The sequence below is a fragment of the Grampus griseus genome (assembly GCF_964374135.1).
Source record: "Grampus griseus genome assembly, chromosome: 20".
Taxonomy (NCBI): Eukaryota; Metazoa; Chordata; class Mammalia; order Artiodactyla; family Delphinidae; genus Grampus; species Grampus griseus.
In genome coordinates this window covers 23,614,087-23,633,449 of record NC_139014.1, presented here as the reverse complement: position 1 = coordinate 23,633,449, position 19,363 = coordinate 23,614,087, and the positions used below count along the sequence as shown (strand labels likewise).

At 57.8% G+C, this 19,363-nt stretch overlaps 1 protein-coding gene across 1 annotated transcript; it reads right to left on the bottom strand.

Annotated features, from left to right (window-relative positions):
- Positions 1–558: 558 nt before the first annotated feature.
- NGFR (nerve growth factor receptor) lies at positions 559–18,480 on the bottom strand (the record flags this gene model as incomplete). The annotated part of the gene is made up of 6 exons (XM_082678725.1): positions 559–1,172; positions 1,852–2,012; positions 3,455–3,707; positions 7,339–7,698; positions 10,996–11,137; positions 18,415–18,480. The coding sequence occupies 6 exons, from the start codon at positions 18,478–18,480 to the stop codon at positions 871–873; spliced, it is 1,284 nt and encodes a 427-aa protein (XP_082534851.1). The 3' UTR covers positions 559–870.
- Between the last annotated feature and the right edge of the window lie 883 nt (positions 18,481–19,363).

Sequence of the window (19,363 nt, the reverse complement as noted above, 5' to 3'; positions counted from 1 at the left end):
ACACTGACATGCCTGAGGGGACAGGTAGAGGGAAGCAGCACCCCTTGCCACAAACCCCAAACCTGACTGGGGTCAGGATGGGTCAATGGGCCAGGCCTTGGGCGACGCATCCCCTCTCCACAGGGGCTGGACAGGCCTGGAGATGGTGAAGGGCAGACTGGGTTTGGCTTCGAGACATTTCCCGGAGGGTCGCCTGGCCCCCCACTCCCTGCAAACCTGAGGCCTGCACCCCTCGTTTCGGGAGACAGCCCATCTTTGGCCTCCCCATTTCTGGGTGGCTTTGGGCAAATCGCTGCCTCTCTCTGGGCCTCACTCTGCTGTTCGTAAAATGAGGGGGATGGACTAGATTTCAAGCCCCTCTTCCAGCTCTATCAAACCTCTGATCCTCTTCCTGTTAGGCCAGAGGGGAGGGGGGAGGGGGGATGAGGGAGGTTGAGGCCACGAAGGTGCTCCCTCGTTCCCCAAGATCACAGTGCAGAGCCCACGGCTCTGGTTCCTCAGTCTCTCCCTCTGAGTCTCTGGGACCCTGTCATGCCCTCAACACCATCCCTGGTGTCAGCCCCCCATATATGACAACCTGCTAAGGTGGGAGGGGCTGGCCCCCCTAGAAGTGGGGGGAGACGGCGGCAGGAGGCCTGAGATGGCGACAGGGCAGGGCAGGGTGGGAGAGGCGGCAGGGGCACTTCTGGCGCTGGAGAGGGAGTGTGATCGGAAGTGATGGGGCCACACAGGAGAGTGACAGGGCTGTGGTTTGGGGGCCTGGGCTCCGAGGCCCTGCCCAGAGGCGCGCAGCTCTGACGCTGGCCTGTGGGGTTGGCTGGAACATCAGTCTTCGGAATGTGGGGGCAGGGCAGGGGCTCCCGGGCCGGCTCACACCGGGGACGTGGCCGTGGACTCGCTGCACAGGCTCTCCACAATGTCGGCTCTCTGGATGCGGCGCAGGGCGGCCAGGAGGGTGTCAAGGGTGGCGCTGTCCTGGGCGGCCCAGCTGGCCAGCAGGGCGCGGACCGGGCAGGCCTCCTGGGTGAAGGAGTCTATGTGCTCAGGCTGGTAACCCAGCTCACCGGCCAGATGCCGCCAGGTGTCCCCCGCAGAGCCACTGAGCAGCTTCTCCACCTCCTCCCGCTTGGCCAGCGGCAGGCTGCTGTAGAGGCCTCCGTCACCCTTGAGGGCTGCCAAGAACCCAGGGGGAGTCAGGCGCTACCCGCGGGACACCCTTTCCCCCACCGTGGGAGTGGGGGCCTGGAGTAAGACCCAAGAAGGGCTGAGGCATTTCTCCTCCCGATCTGGGGAGGACCCGAGGGTCTAGAAGCAGAGGGATGCCCGAGATGCAGTCGTGGATGTGGGCAGGGCTGTGGAGGCACCTGGGGGATGCTGACTCACCCACAGCTCCAGAACCATCCCTACAACCTAACCTCCTCCCTGCCCACTACCTCCCTCCCGCCCCCAGCAATTAATCAAGGCTCAGGAGACAGGACTTCTGATCTCAGACTCAATTGCAGCAAGTGTACTGGAGCTGGGCTATGGGCCACCGATTAGGGGACATAATTAACTACTTGTTCCCCAGAAGTCCTGGGCAGGAGGCTAATTGCAGCCACTTTGGGGAGTGATTAGCCCTGGGGGACAATTAGCTGGATGAGTCTAGATGCTCCGATTTGTCAAAGCTTCCGTTTCCCAAGTCATCCCCACCGGAAAGAGCCTCTCCTACCCATGCCCTCAGCCCGCCTCTCCCATCCTTCCACACAGCAGCCCGCAGCCAGCCCCTCTGCCATCCCTCCTATAGCCTAAGCTTAACCACCCCCGTTCTCCCTGCCTCGCCCCCCCGGCCCGCCGCCCGGCCCCACTGCTTACCCTGGCCTGCAGCTGTCTGTGTGTGGGACTGCTGGTCATGCAGGCTCTGGCTGTCCACAGAGATGCCGCTGTCGCTGTGCAGTTTTTCTCCCTCGGGTGGGGGCGTCTGGTTCACGGGCCGGCTGTCGGCTCCTTGCTTGTTCTGTTTGCAGCTGTTCCACCTGGAACCAGAGGACAGCCCCAGTCACGGGGCTGAGGGGCGCACGGGCCACGCCGCTGAGGTATCTGTGCTCTGGCGTGTGGGTGCCGGGAGCCCAGGGGGTGCCCGTCTGTAACCCCGCGCGCCACGGGAGGCTCTCCTTCCTCTACCTATCTGCCCCTGGCCCACACCGGAAACGCCGTGAGGGCAGAGAGGCACCCAGGGCTTGGTGTGTGCGGCCGGTATTCAGTAAATGTCCATGGGATGAATGGTGCACAAATAAATGCCTTCCTGGAGCTCCACTTTTCCCAGGCTACCCTTCTAAAGTGCCCCCACGTGTGTGCAGGGGTATGCACACGGATTCCCTCTGCTGTTATAAGCAATAAGAAGAAATGAAAAACAAAGCAAATGGCCATCGATAGGAGACTGGTTACATAAATTATGATCCGCCCGTATTACTGAACGAGCAATTATAAATAATCAGATTATCTATATGCTCTGAGGAAAGCTCTCCCGAGGGAGATGAACGGAAAGAGTAAGATGTAGACTATGTATAATGTGATCACATTGATGCTTTAAAAAAAACAAAACCCTGCACGTGTACGAATAGGTTTTCCACACACGTGTTTACAAATGCATAGAAAATGGCTGCAAGGGATCCATTCCAGACAGATTCCCAGGAGGACAGGGTAGGATTTGGGGAGATGAAAGGAGGCTTTACTGCTTTTTGCTTTACAAGACATTGGTCTTCTTTGCATTTTCCTCAATAAGCACGTTATTACTTTGATGATTTTTTTTTTTTAAGAATGGAAAATGCACTTAAACGTTTACAACGCATCCTAGGACTTATCCACATCCCGCATTTCTGGCTATGGGCGCCATCAGACCCCACGTGTGACGTGGGAAGGAAGAGATACACGCACACGTACACACAGGTAACGGGGTTCAGGGAATGAGGACACAAGCTGCTGGTAAAGGAAGCTCTGTGTGCAGGGAGGCAGGTGGGGCAGAAGAATGGGGGCGGGGAGGTGCTGGCACCAGGACAGGACAGGGACGATCCCCTTCCGTACCTCCTGTTGACCTGCCACACCCTGGAGTGGGGAAGCTGATGGTAAGTGAGGATGAGCTTGGTTTGGGGTTGAGTTAAAAGCGCGTGTGCGGGGCCTCCCTGGTGGCGCAGTGGTTGAGAGTCCGCCTGCCGATGCGGGGGACGCGGGTTCGTGCTCCAGTCCGGGAAGATCCCACATGCCGCGGAGCGGCTGGGCCCGTGAGCCATGGCCGCTGAGCCTGCGTGTCCGGAGCCTGTGCTCCGCAACGGGAGAGGCCACAACAGTGAGAGGCGCGCGTACCGCAAAAAAAAAAAAAAAAAAAAAAAAAAAGTGTGTGCGTTTTCAGGTCATGGTCGCAGCAAAGCCCTCCTTGAGGGTAAAGATCTGGCTCCCTGGCTCCCGTTCCCCCTCTCACCTCTTGAAGGCGATGTAGGCCACGAGGCCCACAACCACAGCAGCCAGGATGGAGCAGTAGACAGGGATGAGGTTGTCGGTGGTACCTCGGGTCACCACGGGCTGGGAGCTGCCCATCACTGTGGTCGCCACATCTGACACCGTGCTGGTTACGAGGTCTTGATCCGGAGGTACCTCAGGCTCCTGGGTGCCGGGGTCTGTGCTGTCTGAGCCCTCCGGGGGCGTGGCCCGTGTAATCCAACGGCCAGGGATCTCTGGGAGAAAGGGCTACAGGAGTGAGGGCCCACTCCCCCCGCCCCCTCCTATGCTCTGACCCTCAGAGCTTCTCCCCCAGCCCCCTCCTTGCCCCAGATGCTTGTATGTCCAGCGGCTACACACAGGAGAGAGGGCTGGGATTGGGTGTATGATGTCACGATGGTGGAGAAGAGCAAGGGCCTAAGAATCGGGAGCGCTGGGTCCCCTTCGGCTCTGCCACTGACTTGCTGTGTGACTCTGGACCAGTCCCTTCAACTCTCAGGGCTTCAACTTCCCCATGAATGAGGATATGAAAAGAGACGGTCTTTAAGTTCCCTTCCATCTTGGGTATAACTGTGATCCTAGAATTCTACTCTGCCTACCCTGGGTACCCAAAAACCCAGCATGGAGGTAAACACACAAAGAAGAGAGTGGGCCCTAGGACGCCTCCAGCTGGAATCAGGCTAGGGAAATGTGTAATTTCTCTGGCCACAGGTTGCCCCAGTGGCGCCAGTCACCCCTGTCCTAAAGAAGGATGAGGGTAATCAGGTCCGGCAGAGGGGTACCTTCCCCGGCACCGGCCCCTGAGAATTGGCATCCAGCCTCCTTTCTAGTCTCTGGTGTCCTGGCTCTAGGCTCGGGCAGGGTGAGGAGGTGCCCAGCTGGCTTGCTTCCCTCTAGCTGGTCTGTGGATAGTGGCTAGCCTCTATTTCCTGCCCTGCGTGGCCCCCACCCCGTCTGATCTTGCCACCCAGAGATGACAGTGTCAGATAGCCCAAACCCAACTTGGGAAGGTCGAGCACTGCTGGTGGAGAGAGGGCCCACAGAGCAGGCACTGCCACTGCCTCAGGGGAGGGAGACTGCCCTGCCACCCGCCTAGGTTCTCTCATGCCAGCTGGGCACTGCCAGCCTCCCTGGCAGGGGACCCAGCAGCCCCTGGCACAAGTGGGTGGGATTTTCCATTCTGCCACCCAGCCGGGGGCAGTACCTGGGGTTGTGGACTCTGGACGACCTGGGGGTACCTGTCTGGGCAAAGTTGCCTACCCCTTCCTTCCTCGCTTCCCACGCCTGGAGCAGGGAGGGAAAGCAGACAGGACAAGCTGATGGGGTGAAGGGCAGGCACTTTGCTCCCCAGCTCTGCCTCACCTAGCCCCCAGTTTGCCCACCCAAGCTGGAGTCGAAACTGCCCACCGGTTTCCTAGGCCTCCTTGGCTCAAGGCAAAGATGCTTCAAAGGCCCCCATTTTCAGCACATTCTGAGGAGTAAGGTCCCCACATGTGAATCTGGAATCCATCTGGTTGGCATTTGGGAGGGGGCTGCCATCTGCTGCCCTATCCCACCCCTCCCCCATCTCAGTCCTGGGAAGGAAGGCGTGGAAGAGGTGGGGCAGGGAGTGGAGGAAACACAGCCCTCCTTCTGGCAGCCCCAGACAAGGCGCTGGCCCGGGGAGGGTCTTCTCTTGCCCGGCTAGGGGACTGGGCCAGCTGGAGGGGCAGCCTAAGCCCCGAGGCTAAGGTACAGCTCTGCTCAGCTGACCCGAACCCAGAGGCTGAAGGCGTGGCTGGGTGGAGGGTCACCGAAATCAGGCATCACAGAGATTTGAGAGCAGTGGGGAAAAGCCGAGAGACGGCCCAGGCTGAAGACAGCGCCTTCCAGGGCGCTTTCTCCTCGTCTCTCCGATCCCCCGCCCTGTTTGGGGGTGGGGATGAGATCCAGATGTGGCTGTGTCCACTAGCATTCCAACCCACTAAGCCCTGGCAGGTCCTGACAGCCGTTTCCAGAATGGGAGCTGTCAGACTTGGGGGTGGAAAGAGGGGCCAGGTTACTACTCCTAAATCCAATTTTTTCTGCTTGGGGAGGGGGGCAGGTTCTGCCCCCAGGGTGGGTGAGTCACCATGTTGACACCGGAAGCGTTTATGCAAGGAAGTACCCTGCAGTGGAGGGGAGGGGGGCAACCAAGCCACCACAAATCAAATTCCATTTCCTGAAATGTTCCCTCTGCCCTGGAGCTGACATTTACCCGTTCAGAGGCTAGAGGGTGAGGGGAAGAGGGGCAGGGATAAACGCACCCCTTCAGGGTGTCTGGGAAAGTAGAGTGGTATCTGGAAGGAACGCCAAAAGGCAGAGCCCACCCCTCCCCCAGCCAGCACCTTTCTTTGCTCTAACCGCACCCCTAAGTCCCCCCCACTAGCTGGTGCCGACTTGCCCACAAAAGCGTGCCACCCACCTGCCTGCTGCAGGCGCTGAAACTCCCTCCCTCCTCTGCCCTGCGCCTGACGCTACCTGCCTGTCTCCTGGCCCAGGGCAGTGGCCACCGGAACCACGACGTTCTGCACCCCACTTCTCCACCCTGACCCCACATCCCAATGGAGCAAGCTTCACACACACGCCTGGCCTCAGTCCAGCTTAACGGCCCTTTGCACCCTGAGCTCCCTGCGCCAGAGATCACAGGATGTGGAAGGCAGGCATGCGTGTGTCAGACTGCAGGCTCCCCACGGCAGGGGACCTATCTCTCCCATCCAACTGGGGGCTGACTGAAGGCAGAGGCTGTGCTGCCCCCATCAGAATGGGGGGATCTCTTGGGAACTAAGTGCTGGGACTGCGTCTCCCTCATCAGACTGAGGCAAAGGCTGTCTCTGTCCCGTCCAACTTAGGGCTCCTGAAGGAGGCACTGCACTGCCTGCTCGGAGTGAGAGCACCCTGAGGGTTAGGCCCCAAGGGGAAACAGCTGAACGGGGGATAGAAAGTAAAGGCATTGTCAATCTCTCCCCCAAGATGGATGTCACCAACCAGGAACCAAAACGGTTCTGCCCTGACTGCCACAGTGCTTCCTCCTCCCATCCCAGGAACTGCCCCTTCTGGCTAAGGAGGGCACACCCAGCTCCCAACCACCCAGGAAGCTGAGGGCCCTCCATGTGCACCTGCCTCATCCTCGGGCTCACAAGCCCCAGGCTTGCTGTTCCGCCTCTATCTGTCCCAAAGCCCCTGTCCGCACGACCTCCTTAGTGTTCCCTGGGTCTAACTTCGTCCTTGACTAAACTGTACCAGTGACTGCTGACCCCTCCCCCACAAGTTGAAGTGAGCCAGCCCCCGGCCCAAACCCACAGCAACAGTGGAAACCGCGTGCAGCGAGGAAACTGAGGTCCAGAAACTGAAGTGACCTCCTTGACGTCGCTCAGATAGTAAGTGACAGGGCAGACTCCATCCCAGGTCCCAGAGCCATAAACCACTATGGGCCTCAGAGACAAAAGGTCCCAACTCCTGAGGGTCCTCAGACCCCCTTCTCCAGTGCAGAGAGTCTGCCTCAAGGATCAGACGTGTCCTATCTGTCCTATTCGTGCCGCTCATCTACCACCCGTCCAATTCCCAGCCGGCAGCCACAGATTAACAAAGCCCTGGGAAATGAGTGTGGCCTGGGAGGATGAGGATGGCTTAACAAACAGCCCCAAAGGGTAAACAGTGGATAGGGTCCATTGGTGGGAAGGATCGGGAGGATGAGGATGGCTTAACAAACAGCCCCAAAGGGTAAACAGTGGATAGGGTCCATTGGTGGGAAGGATCGGGAGGGTGTCCACTGGCCCCGCAGGCCACGGCAGACCCTTGCGGACCCCGGGGCGCCCCCCACCCCCACCCCGCAGCCCCGACGCTCACCCTCGCACTCGGCGTCGGCCCAGCGCGTGCACTCGCGCAGCTGGCGCTCCGTGTCCTCACACACCGTGCAGGGCAGGCACGGGTCCACGTGGTTGGCCTCGTCGGAGTACGTGCCGTCGGGGCACTCCTCGCACACGGTGTTCTGCTTGTCCTGGCATGAGAACACGAGCCCCGAGCCCGCCTCGCACACGCGGCACGCCTCGCAGTGGCCCGTCGTCTCGTTCTGGTAGTAGCCGTAGGCGCAGCGGCACACGGCGTCGTCGGCCTCCACGCAGGGCGCCGACATGCTCTGCAGCCCCACGCACTCGGTGCACGGTTTACACGGCTCCGTGGCGCTCACCACGTCCGAGAAGGTCACGCCTGAGGACAGACGGACGTGCGGGGGGAGCCGCGCCCCGCGTCTAGCCGCTTGCCCTGGGGGCACTTGGGACGCAGGGGCTGGAGGCCTTCCCGCCGCATCCCGGGACACCCTCGTTCTACCTCGCCCCCTCACTGACTCCCCCGCTTTTCCCTCCGGGCCCGGATCCCCGGTGTGTGAAAGCTGGTGGCACCCGACTGGGAAGGAGGAAGGGGGCCAGGAGCCCGGTGCTCCAGGCCCCGGAAGCGTTGGTGCTGAGGTTTCAGGGGGTAACCCAGCTGGTGCCGGTAAATTTCTTGGCGGATTCTATTAGAGAGTTCCCAGCATGACTGAGGAATAATCTGAGAGTGGTTCCCACCCAGCCCTCCCCACAGGCCAGAGTTAAGCTGTGAACCCAGCCCGGGCAGAGCCGGCCTTCACCAGGCAGGCTCCCACCTCAGCTGCCCTCCCATGCCTCTCTGCACAGGTGGGAGCTCAGGTGTGGCCTGAATGGGAGTGACTAGGGATAGACAACAGAATTTCCCACCCGTGGCGCTACCCCAGCTGCTGAAGGTCTTGGCTCTAGAGGGCAGGGATGGGACTCCTGGCAAGAAAGGTACTGCAGGAGGGATTGAAGTTAGAAGGAAGGGAGGACTTGCATATATCGTCCTCTGCTCTTTCAAAGGACATGAAGGGAAGATTTCCAAGCTCACTCTTGATTCATGCTCTCTTAATTAATGGATGTGAGCTCCAGAATAAGGGGAGGGATGCCAGGGTCCTCTCCGCCTTGTGCAAAGAGTGGGGAAGGCACAGAGCCAGATCTTCTTCACCCCTTCCAGCCCAGGGTGGAGAACTCCATGCCAAATTGAATCCAAGAGGATGTATCCTTGCTCCCACGGCAGGAAGAGCACAGATTTAGAACCTGAGAACTGGGGAGGGAGGATTGCTCAGAATGTGGAAACGGGTAGAGAGATTGGGATCCCCATGGACGGAAATCGAGGCTCGCTGTGGGGGTCCTATCTTAACTTTCTTTAATGCCATCAAGAGACAAGATGGAGCACAGGGTCATTATCTTGGAGGCTGGGGTTGGAACTGCAGAAGCAAAGAAGGAAAAAGCAGAGAAGTAAAAGGGGCAGCAGTTGGGGGGGAAGAGAAGAAAAGACAGAGATGGGCCTGGAGGAAGACTTCAGTTTCAAGTCAGTTCTGGCAGAGGGACTCCTGTGTTTCTCTTCCTAGGCATCAGGCAGATCTGGATTCAAAACCTGCTTCCATCACTTTATTAGCTGTGTGACTCTCGGTGTTTTACTTAACCTCTCTGAGCTTTTTTCTTTCTCTGTAAAACAGGGAATAATGTCTCCACTCACAGGGTTGTGATGAGGAATAAGTGAAATTCCTCAGTAGCACGTGACACACAGCAGGGATCCTGTAAATGTTGGGCCCCCTGGGGTGGGCAATGATCAATTCAATGAACTTCAGTAGCAGGGATATTAGTCAGACATCAGAAAGGACTTCCAAACCAAAACAGCCAAGGCAGGAGGTCCAATTTATACCAGAGGCTCCTATCTGGGTGGCATGTGGCAGCAGGGGTGGGTCTAGTCACATGGGAGGGGAAGGGGAGGGCCCTGCCCATGGGAAAATACAGAAAATTAGCAGCAAACTCCTGGGAGAGGGTTTTGGGGGGTGGGGAAAATGTGGTCTTTTTTGGGCAGAGAATGAAGGCAGGAGCTTAATGGGTTTCCTTGCGGAAACGTTTTGAGGATAGAGGGAAAGTCCACTGGGGTCTCCATCCCATAAAGCGGACTTGTAAAGGCAGCCTGTTAACACAGCTGGGGTGCGGGGAGGGGGGTGAGGGGGAAGGGGGAAAGGGAGGGGAGCAGAGGGTGGAAGTGGGAGGGAGCATTCCGAGCTGGTCTCTGCTCCTGTCTCCCCTCCCCTTCCCCAGCGATGCCCTCTCTCAGCCTCTTCTATCCCACCGCTTGTTTTGACAGAAGGGACTGGGGTCCCATCCTGGGAGACTTCGGGTCCAAAGAGAAGAGGCCCTGGGTGGAGTCTAGGAAATAAGAGAGGCAAACGTGGGAGGTTCCAGGGTAGCTGATGGTTGGCTAACCCTGCCCTGGGATGGAAAGAAACCCTGTTAGGCCAGGACCAGGGAGGCGGCCAGATGGCAAGGTAGCAAAGGCATTATGGGATGTCCAGCCTCCCTACCTGGCATCCCTCCTCTGGGGGATGGAGTTACAGGATCCACTAGTACAGAAGTAGGACAACAGAGTGTTTGGGACACCAAGGAGTTGGGGCTGCCTGCAGGACAGATGGGCTGTGTGCAGTGAGGTGCCTCGAGGTAGCGGTGGTGGCGGTGAGGCATTCAAAGGTAAGACAGGCTGGCGGGGGCGTTCAGAGTTCCCAGTTCCTGTAGCCTTGTCCCCAACATGATTAAAGAACAATCTGGGTAGAGTTCCCACTGGCCCTCCAGGTGGGCATTGAGTGCCAGGTAGAAGGCAAGATCTAACTGTCAACAGGAAAGGTTTCCAGGCAGAGTCAGGAAAAGGGCCCATGGCCTGAAAGCAACAGAAGGGGCGGAGTGAATCCAGCAGAGATGAAACTCCTGGGTCAAGAGCAAAGAATTTCAGACCCCAGACCTGCCATCTTCCTGCCTCCCTCATCCAGCACCTCTGGAAGATGGGGTTCTCTGCCCTCCCCAAGGAAATCCCAGGTAGGAATGGCCACAGCGCCCCTCCCCCTCTCGCACCCGACATCACCCCCCAGTAAGGACATCCCTGTGGTGCTCCAACCGCCGTCCCTGCTGCCTGGGGAAAGCTCTGCTTCCCCCCCGTCAGAGCCGGAGAACAGTTGGCCCCGGGGGGAGGGTTAGCCACACCCTCCCAGGATCCCCCAAGGTCAGTGTCCAGGGCAGCCAGGATTTGACCCTCCTCCCCTCCCCACAAACGCACCAAGGGTAAGTGGCAGCCATCGATTTTGCAGTGCAGATGATATTTTTAGCTGGTTTTAGCATCAGCTACTCCTCCCTCCTGGCCACACTCTTCTACCAGGCCTCTCTACTTGGGGGCTGGGAAGGGGCACAGCCTGGGGATCCCCCATCTGGTCCCCCTCCTCCCTCCGCATACTTCCCTCATCCATTCTGAGCTTCCCCTCTCTGCCTCCTATGCTGGGTCAGACCCACTTCTGGCACCCATACGGTTGTGGGCAGGAGTCCCTGCCAGGGCGCAGAGCACTTGGAAGGCCTCTACTGGGCATGCCCTCCAGCCCCCTTGCCCCCCCCTTCCATTCCGCTCCCCTCGCCCCACCGGACACCCTATACTCACTGTCCAGGCAGGGCTCACACACGGTCTGGTTGGCTCCGCAAGGCTGGGCCACGCCCTCGCCCAGGTTGCAGGCTTTGCAGCACTCACCGCTGCGGGTGTACAGGCCCGTGGGGCACCCCTCCTTGGCACCTCCAAGGGACACCTGGATGGAGGAAGATCAGAAGGTCAGACTGGCAAGGGAAAGGGGACAGGGTGGACTCCGAGGGAGCAAACACCCCCTCCTGCAGCCTTCTATTGGAACCACCTGGGCTGGGATGAGCTCACTAGGGAGGCATTTGCCACTTGAAAGCTGATGGGGAAGAAAGGCAGAGCGGGAGAGCACGGCCCTGCAGGCTGCTAGGGGTGTGAGATCAGAGCTTCAGATGCTGACCTTCTGCAAAGTTCATCTTGGGGTTACAGTAACTCCTGGAATCCCAAGGATACACCATGTGGGGAAGGCAACCTGAGGCCCAGCAGAGGGCCTTTGGGCAGCAGTCAGGACCCAGCAGGCAGGTTGCAGCTTACACAGGGCTCCCAGCCAAGGGGCCAACTAGAAGCTGAAATCTAGCCCAAATGCCACTTGCTAAGCTGCACATCTCCAGGGATGCGTCTACCCAGAGGGGAGTCTTTTTCTATCAAAGTCTAGCGGGGCTCTACTCCTCACCCTTAATCCTACCATTCCACATATTAAGTATCAAATGGGAGGTGTCCAAGAACAGAAGCAGAGGGGTGGGACCTTGGGTTCAAATCCTGGTTCTGCTCTGGGAGTTCTGACCTTCTCGGCTTTCCTGCTCTGAGTCTTCATCTCTCTAGACCGATAGAGATGGAGACAGCTCAGGGCCAAAGCAAATGACCAGCCGGTCATCGAGAGTCTGGCGCCAAGACTGGAGAAAAGTACGCCTGTTACCAATATGAGAAAGTGGCTGCTCTCACCACCCAGCAACCCCGCTCCCCCAGGGTTTGATTTCCGGCCACCAGCCCTCCCCTCTCCCTGCGCCCCATGCAGCCAGTGGGAACAACACTGCAAACAGGGGAAAGGAGAGTCAGATTCCCGCCGCCGAGGCATCTTTGCTCATGGATGGAAGGATTTAGCACCAGATTCCCTAGAGGGAGGGGTTGCTGGCAGATTGCTTTATATTTCTGTTCCTTAAAAAAAATCTTAATGTCTAATAAAACTCCAAAGCCTGTTTCCCTGGCTCCAGACCGCGTAGCTCCCATTTGATGCTCAGAGGAAGTATGGTCTCTTGGATCATGGGACTCGAGAGGAGCTGTAAGGGTAATTTTGGGCATTTCTCTGCTTCCATGTTGGCCAGATCATGGCCCAAAACACTCCTTTCCCTTCAGTCCTTTCTAATATCCTGAGGTCTCAGTAGGGTTTGGTGGAGGCAGGGGGATGGACAGGTTGGATCAGTCTAGGAGGCAGCCTATGGTCCTCAAGAAACCGGTGGGGAGGGTGCAGGCAGCAAAGGAGGGGAACCTTGGGTGCTGCCACCATCTCCTCCCAGGTGGCAGGAACACAGTGCTGGGAACATCTGTAGACCAGAAGCCTAGGGGCGGGGGGTAGTCCCAGATACAGGCTTTCCCCCAGGAGGTGAGCAAGGTTCCAGAAAGGTCTGTTCAGATTTCTTTTCATCCTTCAGGGCTCTGCTTAAATGTCACTTCATCAGGGAAGTGGTCCTGTGGCCCAGCCCCTCCCTGATCTGACAAATCAGGCAGAGTTGCCCTGTCACATGTCCCCCCTGTTCACTCTTCTTGTCTGGTCTGACACTCTACAGAGTCCCCCACTGGACTCTCAGGTCACTGAAGGCAGGGACTGTGGTCACCTCAGTGCCTGAGACGGTACCTGACACGTATTAGGGACCCAACATGTATACTTATGGAATTTAAGAACATAACACAATATGGCCTCAATTAACTAGAACTCCAGGGCCTGACTTTCTGGATACCTGAGTTTCTGGAAAGTCATGGCTTTGCTGTTCTTCTCACCTAATGTTTTCACTTTAACCACGGGGGCTGCACCTTCCTCTGTCTCTGGAACGTACCTTCACGGTTTCCCCATGACTCAGGGACTCAATATTTACATCCGTGAGTATTCTGGGATGCAGTGCAGCGGAGCCCTGTGTTCTTTATCCCAAATTACCACACCTTTGTCAAGAGAGTTCTCCTGTCAGCTTTTCTTATAGTTTTTTCTGCCTCCTCCCTTCCTGTTAAAGTATCAGTTTTCAGTTCTTCCTGCTGCCAGTGTGACCGGAGCGGCCCTCCCCAGTCTTATTTATTAGGTCTAATTGAATTTTAGAAAGTGTGTAACTAGCCCTGGGAGGAAGGTGATTAAAGTGAGTGTAAGGAGTATGGGAACCAGGAGGGGGCCGTTCTCAGAGTAAAAAGTCTACCTTCCTCCTCAGCTGCCTTCATTGCTCTGAATCCTGGTTCACAGCTTAGAGCTGGGTGACCTGGGACAGGTTTTGAATTTCTCTGTGCCTCAGTTTCTTCATCATTAGGTAACCATGACAGTACCTGCCTCAGAGAGTTGCGGGAGGCATTAAATAAATGAGTGTTTATTCACTTTGGGACCCCTCTTTCCTCTTTTCCAAGGTCTTCTGTGGCTTTTGGCTGTGTTCCAGTTAGTTGAGGTCAGTAGAGACCTGGGCTCCAGATAACTGAGGCAATCTGACTGTGGCAGTTGTGGGCAGAGTGGGAGCCTCGCGCAAGCCCCTCTTCTCAAAGCCTGCTCTCCCTGCTGCAGCCCGTGGTCCTCTCTCTTCTCCAAAGTCTTGCACTTGGGAGTCCAGGCCACATAATTAGTAACCATGTGTTTCCTGTGCTTGTTTTGTTTTCTATTTCAAAACATTCCAGATCTGCCACTTAGTAGTATGCTACTTGGGGTAAATTCTCAATCTCTCTAAGCCTCAGTTTTCCCACCTAAAACGTTGGGTTGGTGATACCTACTGTCCAGGTTTCTGTGAAAATTAAAAGAAATAATTTATGCAAATCTGTCTGATGCATAGTTGGATTTCGATAAATGTTGGTTATCAAAGAAGTATCTTTTTTTTTTTTAAAGAAGATGTTGGGGGTAGGAGTTTATTAATTAATTTATTTATTTTTGCTGTGTTGGGTCTTCGTTTCTGTGCGAGGGCTTTCTCTAGTTGTGGCAGGCGGGCCCAGCTGCTCCACGGCATGTGGGATCCTCCCAGACCAGGGCTCGAACCCGTGTCCCCTGCATTAGCAGGCAGATTCTCAACCACTGCGCCACCAGGGAAGCCCCAAAGAAGTGTCTTGTCTTAGGGAGAGTGAGCTGGTGAGCCGGGGGGTAGGTAGTGGCAGAGGAGAGTTGAGCCATCCCCAAACAGGGGAAACCATCTCAGAGTAGGCAGGATAGAAATGAAGAGAGACCCACCAAGAAGCGTCTGAAGAGGGTATGGGGACCAAAGGAGGATGGAGAACTGCTAACTAATTCAACTACTGACTGAGCACTAAACTAAGAGTTTCCAATGAGACATCGTCCGTGACTCCTGAGATGAGCCACAGTCCCATGAGGGAGAGGAAATATCACCTCGAACAACTGCTCCAGAAGCCGAGGAGGAAAGACTTGAGGGATTGCCTTCATCCCCTGTCTGACAGCTGTGGAAACTGAGGCCCACCTAGGTCATTCTGCTAAGTGGCCTGATGCACCAATCTGGCCGCAGCCTCTGTGGGTCCAAGGCCAGGCAATCTTGGGAAGCAGGGAGGGATGACTAGGATTCAGGCTAATTGCTCCAAAATGATCAACTTATCAAAATGATAGGCACATTTGTCTGAAAGTTATACTTATTACACTTATTCCATTGTTTAGAATGTTTGCAATTTTTGGGGGGGGGTTGCCATATCCAGGCTTTCTAGAAACTAAGGTGGAAATAGCCTTCGGTTAATTGACTTTTTTTAAAAATAAATTTATTTATGTATTTAATTTACTTTTGGCTGCATTGGGTCTTCATTGCTGCACGCAGGCTTTTCTCTAGTTGCAGCAAGTGGGGGCTACTCTTCGCTGTGGTGCGTGGGCTTATTGCTGTGGCTTCTCTTGTTGCAGAGCATGGGCTCTAGTCACACGGGCTTCAGTAGTTGTGGCAGGCGGGCTCAGTAGTTGTGGCTCGCGGGCTCTAGAGAGCAGGCAGTAGTTGTGGCGCACGGGCTTAGTTGCTCCGCGGCATGTGGGATCTTCATGGACCAGGGCTCAAACCCGTATCTCCTGCATTGGCAGGCGGATTCTTAACCACTGCACCACCAGGGAAGTCCTGAATTGACTTTTAATAATTAAATTTTAAAAACTGGACAAAACAGAAAATACACCAAAATAGTTGAGAGAATTTGAAACTATAGGAAGGCTTCAGTGTGATGAGTCCTATCCATTCACAACAGCTTCAGCAAAAGGTTCCTTAGGTGAATGGAGCCATTGGCCACCATCATGGGGTTGGCGAGTTTTCAAATATGCAAAGGGTCTTTTGAGACCCATGCAAGCCCTGGGGAGGCACTGGCACATGTCCCCCACTCCTTTAGATGGGGTGGATTTGGGGTCGGAGACAAGAGCTAATTACTGAGGAGGAGGATGCATAAAGACTTTGAAAGGGGGCAGGGGTCTGAGTGGGCGGTGAAGGGGCTCAGTTCTAAATTTGTGGTGCCAGGAGCATAGGACACGATGTAACCTCCAGGTCCAGTGGTGGTTCAAGGCCACGTGTCCTTCCGTGATCTGGAAGGTTGGGTGGGGGTATGCCTGGCATAAGGAGGAAAGAGTAAACTCCAAGCCAAGCATCCTGGGTTCCAACAAGGGCGCCACCACATAGTAACTGGGGGGCTTGGTTTCGTGCCTGAAGATTAGGGAGATTCAGCTCCCTCAACTGTCAAATGGGAATAACTAGATTTACTCTGCTGGGGCCTTATACGGATTAAATAACACAAGCGAAATTACCCAGGGCAGTGCGTGGCACACGGTAGGCACTCAACCAGTTTTATTATTCCCGCTTCCCCACCCCGCACCCCCAGGGAAGAATCTAGGCGCGGGAACGGGATCAGACTGGTACAACAAGGCGGGGACCCCTTCCCTCCCGGCGTCGCCTCCCCCACCCGGCCGCTCCCGTCCTCGCATTTGCTGCCCTCGCTGCATCCCTATTAGGCGCATTAGCCAACCCGGCGGCTCCGGTTACAGACGTCTGAATGACAGAGTGCCTCCATTACCGGCGTGGCCCGCCAGCCGACCCGCCGGGACGCGCTCTGGTTTCAGCACTCTCGCCGCGGCCCAGGAAGAAACTCGGACCGCTGCGGTGCGCAGCGCCAGCCCATAGACAGCAGCCCCGCGGCAAGGCGGAGGCGAGAGCCGCAGGGGCTGCAGGCGACAGATTCTGCGCTGGGTCCACCTTCCCGAGCCCCCAGGCCCTCCACCCCCAGATCCCCTCCTTCCTCGCCTTTTCTTTATTCGGGGCACACTCTCCAGCCCAGATCCGGAGCCCATGCCCTCGCCCCTCCAGGATCCTCACAACTGGCCGCCCCAGTCCCCCCTCCATGCCCCCCCCCCCCGCCCCAGACGAGATGCATCTCTAACCCGTGGCGTTAGTCAGCAAACGTGCCCGCAGTCACTCCCAAATCTCCGGACGAAGCCGGAGGTACTGCTATCCCACGGAAACCAGGCTGAGCTTCGGGGATGGGGCTAGTGCCCGGAAGGGGTCTCTGCCCATCCCAGCCCCCATATTCCGCCGGCCTGACTCTGGGGCTGGTGTCACGCCCGCCTGCCGCCGAGACACGCAGCTCTTATCCCGAGCTGGATCGCCGGGCTGCCCCTTAAGAGGTACGGGGAGTACTGAGCTGGGAATCAGGTGAGGGGCAGTCTAGCTAGGATTCTGTCTCAACTCGCTTGTGGGATCTTGACCAATTGGTTTAATCTCCCAGAGCCTCAGTCTCCTTGTCTGTAATGGGGATTTGGGAGCGCAATGCTCAGATGAGAGATGAAGATGGCAGGGAGAGTGAGGACACCTCCTCCATTGCCAAACCTTCCAGGGCACTCCCTTCATGGCCACACAACGGGTCACATCTCCTGAATGTCTTGTCAGAACTACCGGGCGGATTTCGATGCTTACGAGGACCCACAGTCCTTTGCCGAGACAGAATCCGAGGCGCCTGAGCGCCTCCGTCTTGTTCGGTGCCCGGCGTCCTTCATCGAAAGCTGGGCGGGGCGCGGGCGGAATCCCGACCCGCCTGGGCGCGGAAACGGAGCCAATCATCAGCGCGGCGCTCGGGCCGCTTAACTGGGGGTCTGGGTGGCGGGTGCGGCGCGCAGCCCCAGTCGCGCGGGGAGCTGCGATGGTTCAGCCCTCGCGCCGCAGCGCCCCCTGCGGGTTGCCTTCGCCTGCGCGACCCCCGGCTGCGCGCTGCCGGGACCGTCCCCACTTTGCGCGTCCCGCCTCTCTGCACCCCGAGAAGTGGTGGCGGCGAGAACCCGTCGGACGACGCTTGCTCCGTCCCATCCGGTCCGTGGCTTTGCTTCAAACCGCGAGAATAAGTGCGTAGGAGAAACCCACTAGCCGCGGGGGAACCCGGGAAGCGGGTTCGCCCCGGCGAAGTGGGCACTCCCTTCCCAGCCTCGGACCCCAAGCCGCAATTCCCCGACCCCGCTAGGCCGCGAGAAAGAGCGCGCGAGACGCGCGGGAAGCAGCTGTGCTTCAGCTCTCTCTTCTCGTCCTACTGTCTCTTGGCGGACAGGTCGGGGTCCGCTCTCCCTTCTCCGTCCCTTCATTTTGCTTCCATCTCTCTACCTCCCTCGCCGTCGTCCCTTTTCTGCCGTCCCTAACCCACTTCTCTCTCTTCAACAGAGCCCCCCTCCACGAACCTCCCCCTCCCACGCCCCTCCCCCCCATTGTCTGGCCGGTCCTCATTGTCCGATGCCCGGTCCCCTTTGCCTCCAGTCCCTCCATCCTCCTCTTACATTGTTCCATCCCCTCGTCCCCCGTTCCCCACCCCAACCACACTCTCTCCTCACTTCTCTAGTTCCCGTCCCATTCCTCCTGCTTCTTTAGCCTGGGTTCCGTCCCACGACCCTCCAGAAATCAAGATGCTCAGGGGGAAAGTCGCCTCGAGCTCCCAGCATTCAAGCGCCCTCTTCCGAAGAACCCAGGCATCCGAGAGCCCCACGACTCCCTCCTGAGAGACCCCTCCACACACACACCCCCATGGTACATGAGGACCCGCATAGGTGCGCCCCTCTTGTCCGCATCTCCACCCTGAATCTCAGGGTCGCCTCTTCGTTGTGAGAACCTTAGGCGCTCCTCCGTGGATACTGGCATCGGCGCTCCTCTCCCGCCATCCACCCCCAGCATCTGGGATCCCAACGCTCTTTTCTCTTTTCCCTCGGGAAAACCTGAACTCCTTGGGGTTCCGGTCCCGGGAAAGGGAGCGGGCTCCCCTCCGGCTAGCACTCACCCCCAGGAGCAGCAGCAGCAGCAGGCGCGGCCCGTCCATGGCGCAGCCGGCAGCACCTGCCCCCATCACCCGCCTCCCGCGGCAGCGCTCGGCTTCCAGTTCAGCCCTCTCAGCGGACAGACACGGCTGCGTTGCGCTGCGCTGCGCTCCAGCGTCCGGCCCGCAGACCTGGCGGAGGCTCGGCTCCCTCTGGATGCTAGCGGGAGGTGCTGCGAGAAGCCAGTGCGTCGGCCCCGCCTCCTCCCCGCCCAGCCCGCCCACCCCCCGGAACCGCGCCCGCCCTCCCCGCAGTCTCCGGGAGGGTAGAGGAGGGAAGGGAGAACGTACGGGGAAACGCTCCCGCGCGTCCCGGCCCTCAAAGCCTATCCCCCACCCCGCCCAGCTACCCCGCGCCCGGGCCGCGCTATTGCGCGTCCGTCCCGCATGCTGTGGGCTCGAGTCGTCCCCACTGCGGCTCCCTTGGGCTGCGGCCCCTCTCACGGTTCACTCTCTTGCCCATCTTCTCCTGCCTCCGGCTTCAGCTTCTTCCCCGGTGCCCTGCTCCCTACCCAGCTTTTATCAGCAATAATGCCCACTGCCCGCCCGCCTTTCATCTCCTGGTCTATACCCCACCCCTCCCTCTGCCCCAGTGGGGGGTTCTCTCTCTGCAGAGGCCTAGGGGAAGGGGAGGGGAGGAGTAGTAGGTGGCCTGACCCCGACCGCACGCAGCGGGACGTTCAAGGTGGAGACATCATTTGAATTCTCAAAAGGTGGGTTTGAGGGGGTCGCAGGTGTGCACACACACAAAAAGGAATACACACACTCCCAAGCTCACATATATATGTGCTTATGCATTCACCTATGCCCACACCATCCTCACGCAGTCCTGCAGACCCGTGCATTCTATACCTGCCTGTGCACCTCCATATATGCACTCATCGCCCATGTGCTCATGACATTCAGACCTGTG